Source organism: Etheostoma spectabile, chromosome 6 (assembly GCF_008692095.1).
Source record: "Etheostoma spectabile isolate EspeVRDwgs_2016 chromosome 6, UIUC_Espe_1.0, whole genome shotgun sequence".
Taxonomy (NCBI): domain Eukaryota; kingdom Metazoa; phylum Chordata; class Actinopteri; order Perciformes; family Percidae; genus Etheostoma; species Etheostoma spectabile.
Window position 1 is genome coordinate 11,485,746 of NC_045738.1, and position 10,296 is coordinate 11,496,041.

A 10,296-nucleotide genomic window follows, 5' to 3' on the forward strand; every position below is an offset into this window, starting at 1 on the left:
GAGCTAGTTTTAACTACTTAACATATAACATTACATCATCGTTTGTTTGATTATATTTTGTGTTAATAACCTAAATGTGTAAAGTAAATGGTAACTATAGCTTTCTCATAAATGTAGTGGAGTAGAAGTATGAAGAAGCAGAAAATGGAAACGCTCAAGTACAAGTACCTCGACATTTTAAATGTACTTAGTTGCTTTCCACCACTGGGAATAAGGGGTTATCTCTGAATGAATAGTTTTACTGTAAGAAGGCTACTGACTGAGGGTACAGTTCCCAGAAAAAGCTCTATGTACTGAGTACATTAGACACTGGAGTCAGAACACGGCCAGATACTGTAGATTGATGTGAAATTGTGAATGAAATGCGGTTACTGCCACCTACTGGAGTACTGTGCAACTTCCCCTTACCTTATGTTCCTGCAGCAGAAAGCAGAATACTTTAAACAATACCAAACCAAGAGTATTCACATCTTTATTTTGTAAGAATACATTTTCCATAACTTATTTATAAAAAAAGATATGTCTGTGAAAGTCTTTTAGCAATTCATTTGCACATCATTTACTGGCTTACAAGGTTAAATGAGGTCCATGCACAACATAATTTACGAATAAAAACATAGAGAGAAGACACTACGTTCTTTGTTCGGGTGTTAAATACTTATATCATAGATACTTATATCATACTACACAGTAACAACATGAAGAATCTATTGTGCATTGGTGTATTTTCAATGAGTCATATATTCTCTCTCTTATGCACACTTCGCATGTGCCTGCCAAGAGACTCCATCCATTTGAAGGATTTACCACAATAATTACAGACAAAGTGTTTCCCTTCAGTGTGGATCGTCTGGTGTCTGTTCAGAGCGCTCGTTGTGATGAAAGTCTTTCTGCATAGTTCACATCTGTAAGGCCTCTCTCCTGTGTGTGTCCTGATATGAGCTGCGAGGTGGGAGCAGTTGCTGAAACGCTTTTCACAAACAGAGCAGCAGTAGGATTTGTCTTTGCTCTCCTCGCCTTGGTTGTTGTGGTAGGGGTGGAAGGGCAAGGTGGGGTCCTGCAGGCTGCTTTTAAGGCTGGGAGGAGACGAGATGAAGTCTTTGATGTCTGATTCAAGGCTTTCGAGCTGCTCTGCATCGTGACCCATCCAGAACTCCCTGTGGCTCTTCAGCTGCTGCTCCTTCTTCACCTGTGAGGGCTCCGGATGCTCCTCCTGCTCCATGCTGCTGCCCCCATCCTCCTCACAGAGCTGGGACTTAGGAGGCTCCACTGCAGGGACTGACTGATGCTGCTGGTGCTGCTGAGGAAGAGGAGGAGGAGGAGGAGGATGGTGGTGGTGGTGATGATGGGTGAGCTGCTGCAGCTGGGCGCCGAGGCACCTATCCAACCGAGGCTCTAGGTAAAAGACAAATGATAACACCACAATCATGCAATTTATCTGCAAAATAACGCAAGGCTGCATTGGGTTTGAATGCACTCAGCTTCCATTCACACCAACCTGACTTGAGGAGCTTCAGCTGCATCCTGAGACGGCTGATTTCTAAATCTTTTGAACGAGAAACCTCCTCTTTGTACTCGGCGATTGTCTTTTCAACAGCTCCAAATATCTCCTCCGCGGCTGCTGTCAGTCTCTCGCTGAGAAACGCTTTCAGTGACTGCATTTTGGACGTTTATAAATCAAAATAAAAAAAAAGTAGTTTTCAGTTCAGCATTAGGAGACGTTTTTTGCCGAGTCCCTGAACGTCACGCTTCGCTTGTAAACACGGACATGAGACTGAGCCTCTCAAAGTGTTCAATGTGAGACACTACCGCCCCCCGCTGGACCGGGGTGCAATCACACCAGGCTGGAGATGGGGTGGACAAAATAAAAGGAACACCTTGTGACGTAATTAAGTGCGATACATTAACACAGTAGTTGACTCAACTAAAATATAAAATATATAACATTTTAAACTCACCAAATGTATACTTATTAAAAGGGCTATTGTGTATAAATGTGGTTCCTCAAATGTTGCTACTTAAAAGGGAAATACAATTTCTTTTACGATACGTGGAAAGTCAGTCTTATTTCATCTACCTAGTGAAATTTTGGGTTTGATTATATACGGAAGTCACATGAACTCAATGTTGGATTTCCAAATGGACGCAGAGGGCAACTAAAAAGACAAGGACTCTCAGGGGCTCCCAAGTATAGTCTAGGGGGCATTTACTTGGTGGTAATTGTATATAACAAATTTGTTTGCGCCATGATAAGTACAAATAAAAAAAACTGAAATGATAAACACCCAAAAGGAGGCTCCTGCCTTTTTTTTATGAAATCCTGAATCCTTTTTGTGTCCAAGGGTCCAAGTCCAAAATCTATTTCAGTTTGAAAAATATTTACATTGTGTATTCTTAATGAAGGTGGGGTTTAATCAAATAATCACAAACCTTCAGCAGGGTAATATTTCTTTATAAGAGTACTGGCAAAATGGCTAAATGCTTTGAAATGTGGTTGTGTCTGGATTGGGCCTCTTCAACCATTTGTGGTATTACCTAAATATTTACTCTGTGTTATAGCATAAGATATTGCATTGGATTACATTATATTCTACAAGCACTCTTATTTTGTCTCCTGTACATACTTACAGCATTGTGGTCATTGGAGGTGGTTAAGTCCTGTGGCTGTTTCAACACACAGAGTATAAAGAAAATCAAGACACTGGAATGGGCAAATATTTGGTCAAAATGTATCATTTGCTGAAGACATGCAGATTCTGATTGTGTTTGAGATTTTGACCTCAACCTGAGCTCCAAGACAGTTTCTGCAGTCAGTTCAGCAGTTGTCTAGTACAGTGAAAGTGTGGTGTGAATCGGAGTGAGAAATGTAGTGCTGGAAGTTAATGTAGTTAAAAAAAAAAAAAAAAAATAAGAGGCCAAATTCTGAGAGCATTAGGTCTATTGTTAGACCTAAGAGACCTGATGGGGGAATAAAGTATTGTTAAATAAAATACAAGATGTGGTGACCAAATGTTTAGTGTGCTTTATTTTACACTATTGAACATTAGTTTAAATTTGTAAGTTTATAAATTGGCAAAGCTACAATTTCATCGCCCCAATACATGTGTCTTTCACTGCTGTGTGTCTGTGATATAAATAGCAGTCTAATGCTTCTCTGCATGGCATTGTCTCAAAAGGGAGGTCACTTCTGCAATGAGATACTCTTTCCCCGCAATCCTGAGAATACCACTGGGTTTACCATCATCTGTATATGAACACACCACGGGTTGTGAAACCTACTGGTATAGAAGTAGGCTTCCCCTATAAAATGTAGGCACTATGGAAAGTCAAGAAGAAAAAAAAAAAGAACAACAAGACACAACACACTCACACAGTCTCTAAACTGTTTATTGTGTTTCCTTACAGCCTTCCTACTCTTCTAACCATTGGCCATGATACAATATGATTAACATGTAAATGGACACATCCCTCTTGGCAAAGAGTTAAGAGAGGATCAATCACGTCTACAAGGAGGTAAAAGCCACAGACAAATCATGGTTACACAGAAGAGACAAATAAATTGGATTGACAAAAATCTGTGACACTGTTCACCCAAAAAACAGTTGGCAAATTTTTCAAAGTAAAGGCGAGGACTGGCCGTCCACCTCAAGGTTTAATTATCAGTCTTTCTAGCTTGAGCACTTGGTGTAAAGTTATTATGCACACAGAACTCTTTTCAGTGCGGTACAGTGCATATGTTAACCTCTCCCTTTTCTTCAATTACAAATATACCAACAAAAGAAAAGAAAAAAAAGGAGGGAATGACATCATTACACAAATACTTTTAAATAAAAAGGGGAAGAGGACTAAGTGCTGAAAGTGAGGGGTGATGGAACAGGATCTTCTGAACGGGCCTGGCCTTTGATCCGGACGAGGTCACACTGCAGTTGTCCGGGTTTTTATACCTTGGCGTTGATGATTTCGATAAACTCTGGCTTAAGAGAGGCTCCGCCGACAAGGAAACCGTCAACATCCTTCTGGGAGCCAAGCTCTTTGCAGGTAGCACCAGTCACAGAGCCTGAGATGAAGAACAGATTCATGGGAAGAGATTCATGTGGGGAAATCAAAATGAAAATACGAAGATAAGCACCATCTCGTCACACCGACTGACCTCCATAGATGATCCTCACAGAGCTGGCTACAGCCTCAGACACGTTGGTCTTCAGCCACTGCCTCAGTTTCTCGTGAACTTCCTGAGCCTGAGATATCATACAGGAAACAGACACATTATGAAGACTTATAGGAAGAGATTGCAGTAATCATTTTCAGTGGTTACGTATATATTTACCTGCTGTGGGGAAGCGGTCTTTCCGGTGCCAATAGCCCATACAGGTTCATAAGCAAGCACAACCTTGCTCCAGTCCTTTACATTGTCTGCGAGAGAGACGTGTGATAAGATTGAATTTCTATTTTGCAAATTTTCTAACTTCCCACAACACTCTAGCTTGCATAAACCTTCCCTGAAGTGTGCGCTACAACATTAAGACTTTCCTGTACATACAAAACTCTACGTTGAGATCGTCACAGAGCGTTTACCTGCGATGAACTTGGTCTGAGCAAAGACGACTTTCTCGGTGATGCCGCCCTCTCTCTCGTCCAGCTTCTCGCCGATGCAGGCGATGACACCGAGTCCACTCTCCAGAGCGTGGGCGGTCTTCTGACCAATGAGCTAAAACAACACACAAGCATGGAGCGCTGTTTGTGTATCCTACCCATGGAATGGATGCAATTCTTCCCATTTAGCACTCAGCATCATTACATGCAACGGTAAAGCAAGAGCAAAGTAAAAGAGAATTACCTCATCACTCTCTCCAAAGACGTGGCGCCTCTCAGAGTGTCCCAGGATAACCCAGTTCACTCCACAGTCCTTTATCATCGCAGGGCTGAACACAGATAATTATACAATTAACACTAAATAATCAAATCTGCTTCATTTAAATACCGTTTTTAAAACTATATTTGCAATCAAACCACATAACCTAAAGCATTTTGAATGAAGTTTATGATGAAGTCATCGAGCCATCTTTTTTTCCTCTTTTTTTAAAGATATTTTTGGGTCATTTCCAGCCTTTATTTTTGACAGGACAGCTGAAGATATGAAAGGAGAGAGAGAGAAGGGGGGGAATGACACGCAGCAAAGGGCTGCAGGTCGGAGTCGAACCCTGGCCGCTCTACCAACAGAGCCTGGTTATTTTCCTCTGATGGACACATGACGTACCTGATCTCCCCAGTGAAGGCACCCTTGGCAACTTTGTAGCAGTTCTGAGCAGCAACGCCAAACTTAGCGTCCAGCTTGGACCTGACAAAGTCCAGGTAGATTGAAGGAGCACCGCACACCACCTCTATAACACAAAAAAAAAGAAGAAAAAAAATAGCAATAGTTAGGGTTTATGTAGTCTGGACTTAAGAGATCCTCATAAAGTCAATTTGACCAATTTCCTTAATGTCAAGGATGTGACAACAGTTTGGGATGTTAAGATATTGACTACTCATAGAAAAGAGAAGGGGATTCCAGGCCTTGCTTAAAGACACTTCAGTATGCCAAAATGTGGGCTTGAACACAGGTCTGTCCGTTAAAGGGCAGCCTGTATTACCACTGGACAACCCCCCCCACCCCCCCCCCCCAACCTACTGCCAAGTACAAGACTACATATGTACTTCTTCCCACTGTATTGAAACATCATGGTGATAAAATAGACAAATTCAGAGCAGTCTATTCAAATATAATGTTTAAAAGCAAATGCAAACAAAAAGGGTCAACCATGATCAAAATAAAAACAAAGGACTGTGCTGTTAAAAGCTTCTTCACATCAGTAAGGCTTGGTGCAGCAACACTTACATTTGTCCACTTCAACCAGACACATACTGAAAAATTATATTATGAAACTCACCATCTACTGTGTAACTTTTTTTAAAACTGATACATATTGAACTAAACAAATCGTTTGCCCTCATGTGCAAACATGATTCAACAGCAGTGCAATCTGTAACTATATCTTGAGGTTACCAGAGTCTATATTAAACCCGTTATTACTGGTTTAGCAAAGGTCATTTCTCCTTGGCCACGGTCAGGCCTCTCTGCATTAAAGGTCTGAGTTCAGCCTCCTAAAGGTCGCCTATGTGGCCACATTCTACAGAGGTCAGAGAAAAGTCATGAGACTGAGTTCAAAAAAGGTTCAACTAAAAGAACCAAAATTTAAATATACAACATGGGAAGAAAATTAATATGGGGAGGAAACAGCTTAACTTTGAATTTAAAGCTTTAAGGCAGAAAGACCAGCGAGAAAAGGTCTGCTTGAATTATACTCTGTTGGTGGTGGTGGTGGTGCAAGGGGGTGGATTGATTAATAGAACAGGGTCCAAGGTTATCTGAACAGTGGTTGTCTGAACAGTGACAGTTTGCTCCTGTGGCTGGTCTACAGTACACACCATTACTGTTGCGTAACACAAATTTAGCTGGAGGAGGACAACTGGCTTGGTGACAGCGGAAACAGGCCTAGACACATTCAACGTCTCCTTGTTTGTAGGAGAGTAGCATGCACTGAATGAGAGAAAAAAAAAAAAAACTGAGCAATGTCCTGATTAAGCAGCTGCAGCAGGCAGTTTGCGGGAAGCAGACAGCAACAGGGCAAATGTCTACTGCTGCTTTCAGGTGATGCTGGTAAAATCGTAGACGACACAAGTGAACAACGAATTGTTTTCTGTGGCCTTCTAGTCTGAGTTGTTTAATACATAGCTGTCCAACAACTCCTCATATAAACTGCGAGTGAATCTTTCAATAGGCTACCGTTTTCCTCAGTTTGCTTAGGAAAGAGGGGCGACATCATTAACGAGCAGCCTCACTTGAATGCACCCTGCACTCTAGCAAAGGCAGATCCGGGCTGCTGGACTACGTGCCGCTGCAAACGCACACACACCCACGCCACCACCACCACCGACATTACTGAAAAACCCATCCGAGCGTCCATCATCTCTATGCCTTTCTGTCGGCGTGGGACTAAGCGTGCACTTGGTTAAAAACGGGAAAATACGGAGCTAACGCTGAATCTCACATTATGAGCGGACTAAATGAAGGAGATGGAAGTCTGTGATGCTTACGGTGTCATTGAATGAATGGCCGAGCCATTTTGACTCTTCGTTCAGCTGTGACATAAAAATGAGGAAACGACACACAAACAAGTTAAGCTAAGGGAAGTTGGGGGCATGATAATTAGAAAACAAGTGGTAACAATTACACATGTTTTAAACGATATCGTTGTAACGGTTGTCGAAACACACATACCGACATTGGGGTCTACCGTGGCTCCGTTCAGGGTCTGTATGAGCTCCCCCAGGCTTTTCTTATCGCCGTTCAACTTCCAGTTTCCACCTACGAAGAATTTCCTGCTCATGATTGTAGTTTTTTAAGGGGACGTTAAACCGCTACCGACAGCCCGCTGAAATCTACCTTCCCTGGGATAAGAGAGCGGACGTGAGAGAGTGGCTCAGAGTATTTATGAACATGGAAAAGTGGACCCCTCCTCTCTGTCAACCTCATTGGTTTATGGCGGCACGCCCATCACCCATGCACAGACAGTTAGCACCATAGACAGTTAAAGAAAGCACCCATGCCGTCTGTACGTAAAGCAATATGTCATGCTGCGTTCAAGTACTCCTTGTATATTATTATTAACATTAACAGTGTACGGTTCCCACACATGGATTAATCTTTTACAAGGGTATATGGTCCCATAGACTGTACAAATGCAGTCCTCGTATGGTCCAGACGCAAAAACGTACCGTGGGTTCTTATCATATCATGGTGCATTGTGCATAGCATCCGTTATGTGGTAAAAAAATGATACTATTGCATACAATTAAATGTTGTTGCACCCTTTTAGCCTAGCTAAACAGCAAAGTACTGTAATACAAAGTGTAATACAAAGTACTTTTACTCTAATAATTTTAGTAATTTACAATTATTGACACTTGAATATATTCATTTTATGCTATTTTATACTCATATTGTACTACATTTCAGAGGGAAATATTGTACTTTTGACTCCACTACATTTGTTTGACACTTTTTAGTGACTAGTTATTTTTATTCATATCAAAAAGCATAGGATATGCAATTCTTTACCACTAATCTACCAGAAGTATACAAAGTATATAAACTTGGCTCTGCATTATACTGTGCAACATTAAACAGCTCTTACATGTAAGTTAGTAATAACGTTCAGAGTAAAATAATATTCTGCAATGATCACTGTGAGAGAAGCCATTCTGCATATTGACTTCTTTTACTTTTGATACTTTTAGTACATTTTACTTATGTTACTTATGTACTTGTACATAAGTGAGATTTTGAATACTTGTTGTAAAGTATTGTAGATCATGTTATTTCTACTTGTACTTCATTAAGGGATCTGAAAGGGTCTTCCAACACAGCATAGAAACATGTTGCAAAATACACATAAAACTGATGTTTCATTGTTGTATCAGGCTGGAAGCAAAGACCGTTAATATTAATGGACAGAGCATGTGTGACGTCACCCTTGGTTTGTGGGGATCAGAAATGAGTCGTCGAGTATGTGTTTATGGGCCATAGACCGTTAATATTAATAATAATCAATGATATTCAGTCTATGGCTGGAAGGCAAAAGAAATGAAGATCCACCGTTTGATTGGCTGAGCAAAAAAAGCCCCACCCCCTACATGCTTCCGATTGGAGGATTTTCAGTCCAGTCTTGCATACCCAAAGTGCACTGCGGTAAAAAAAAATAAAAAATGAAACAGCGTTCTTACACGTATAAATTTGAATTTTGAATGTGTTAAGATGATGTTAGTTAATATAGACTAAAATCGTTTTCTGTTGTTATTGTTGTTATTTGTTTGTTTTGTGTAGTGGCTTAAACATGAAACCATCACAGTGGAGTATGCACTTGGTGTACAAGTACTGCCAGTCTGTAAAAAGTCAGGTAGGAAACTAATGCTCTTTAGATATTTGTCCAGAAGGTTTCTCGTATGAGAAGCCCCCCAATGGTGTGTATAAAAAAAAAAAGCTGAGTAAATTCTTAAAGTATATTGACGACTTACAAATCAAATGAGACTTATGTTATGTTATTTCACGTCTGATTCAAAATATTTGGTAATAACCCCTAAATCCAATCAATATGTTCGCATGAAAGGAGGGTGAGTTCACTAAGTGAGTTTCTTGTCGTTATGGTGATGGAGGCGAAGTTCATTTAATTTATGTAATTTGGGGGGTGGCAGTTGTATCGTCTGTAGGGAGTTGGGTTGGGAACCGGAGGGTCGCTGGTTAAAGTCCACATACGGACCAAAGTATGGTGGTGGACTGGTAGCTGGAGAGGTGCCAGTTTACCTCCTGGGCACTGCCAAGTTGCTCTTGAGCAAGGTAGCCTACCGAATTACCAACTGCTTGGGGCCCCAAGCAGCCACCCCCCCACACACACACACACACTCTGACATCTCTACATTTAGTGCATGTATAAGTACTGAGCATGTGTGTAATAACAACAGAGTCTACATTGTAATTTCCCCTTGTGGGACTAATAAAGGATACATTGAATTGTATTATATATTTATATTATATAGTATGCTTTGTATGTAAAATCATTATCTGCAAAATAACTACAAACTGAAGCAGTCAAAAAGAGGTAAAGGAGTCAACAGTATGAACCCTTGAATGTGGTGGAATAGAAGTAGTATAGGGAAGTACTTATGTAAAATAGGCTAAAATAGACATAGATAACGTTATTCCTAAAACCAAATGGTCAGCAGGCAAACCATTATTATTCAGTACCATTGATAAATGTCAAATCAAAACCCTTGAAATGAAAACAATTCCACTACACAATTGATGTACAAAGAATTACCATGTAACTTTCATGTATTATACACACATAAACATATATATATATATACCATGCACACATACATACCTGCACATACTGTACATGTAAAAGTAAGTAATAAAAAAGTTAATCGACAACAGAAAAGTGAAAGGGGAGAATATTGTTTAGAGAAGAAATTAGTTAACAATTTGCTACAATGGTTGTTTCTCACAGTAGTTTATTCTCGGGGTCCCCGGGTAGTATAACTTGAGGGTTAAAGATGAGATAGCAGAATACAAGATTCTGATTTGACTTTCAGTGAAGTGGGAGCTATCTTGCGTTTGTTTAGTGGTTAAACTTTCTGAAATGAAAAGATATTTGTAAGGGTCCCCCCCCCCAGTCATGTTTACCTAGGTTACTG

General features: G+C 40.5%; 2 protein-coding genes and 1 non-coding gene across 3 annotated transcripts; 1 reads left to right on the plus strand and 2 right to left on the minus strand.

The window, feature by feature from the left end:
- Window positions 1–458: 458 nt before the first annotated feature.
- On the minus strand, window positions 459–1,803 carry LOC116691285 (zinc finger protein 12). Its single transcript, XM_032518802.1, has 2 exons — window positions 1,499–1,803; window positions 459–1,395 (listed from the first exon to the last, which is right to left on the minus strand). The coding sequence occupies exons 1-2, from the start codon at window positions 1,659–1,661 to the stop codon at window positions 737–739; spliced, it is 822 nt and encodes a 273-aa protein (XP_032374693.1). The 5' UTR covers window positions 1,662–1,803; the 3' UTR covers window positions 459–736.
- A 1,568-nt stretch (window positions 1,804–3,371) lies between these two features.
- On the minus strand, window positions 3,372–10,169 carry tpi1b (triosephosphate isomerase 1b). The gene is made up of 8 exons (XM_032518825.1): window positions 10,143–10,169; window positions 7,322–7,461; window positions 5,258–5,381; window positions 4,838–4,922; window positions 4,576–4,708; window positions 4,328–4,413; window positions 4,151–4,238; window positions 3,372–4,057 (listed from the first exon to the last, which is right to left on the minus strand). The coding sequence occupies exons 2-8, from the start codon at window positions 7,428–7,430 to the stop codon at window positions 3,939–3,941; spliced, it is 744 nt and encodes a 247-aa protein (XP_032374716.1). The 5' UTR covers window positions 7,431–7,461; window positions 10,143–10,169; the 3' UTR covers window positions 3,372–3,938.
- On the plus strand, window positions 9,002–9,058 carry LOC116691825 (U7 small nuclear RNA). The gene has a single exon (XR_004332563.1). It is a non-coding gene; the product is annotated as a U7 small nuclear RNA (small nuclear RNA).
- Window positions 10,170–10,296: the final 127 nt, after the last annotated feature.

What these genes read in the sequence shown, in the direction of transcription:
- tpi1b (XM_032518825.1), bottom strand. Translation starts at nt 7,430, where the DNA reads ATGAGCAGGAAATTCTTCGTAGGTGGAAACTGGAAGTTGAACGGCGAT. An exon ending in CACGGTAGACCCCAATGTCG is followed by an intron (nt 5,382 to 7,321) that starts GTATGTGTGTTT and finishes TTTGTGTTATAG; the next exon opens with AGGTGGTGTGCGGTGCTCCT. An exon ending in GCCTTCACTGGGGAGATCAG is followed by an intron (nt 4,923 to 5,257) that starts GTACGTCATGTG and finishes ATCTGTGTTCAG; the next exon opens with CCCTGCGATGATAAAGGACT.
- LOC116691285 (XM_032518802.1), bottom strand. Translation starts at nt 1,661, where the DNA reads ATGCAGTCACTGAAAGCGTTTCTCAGCGAGAGACTGACAGCAGCCGCG. An exon ending in GCTGAAGCTCCTCAAGTCAG is followed by an intron (nt 1,396 to 1,498) that starts GTTGGTGTGAAT and finishes TCTTTTACCTAG; the next exon opens with AGCCTCGGTTGGATAGGTGC.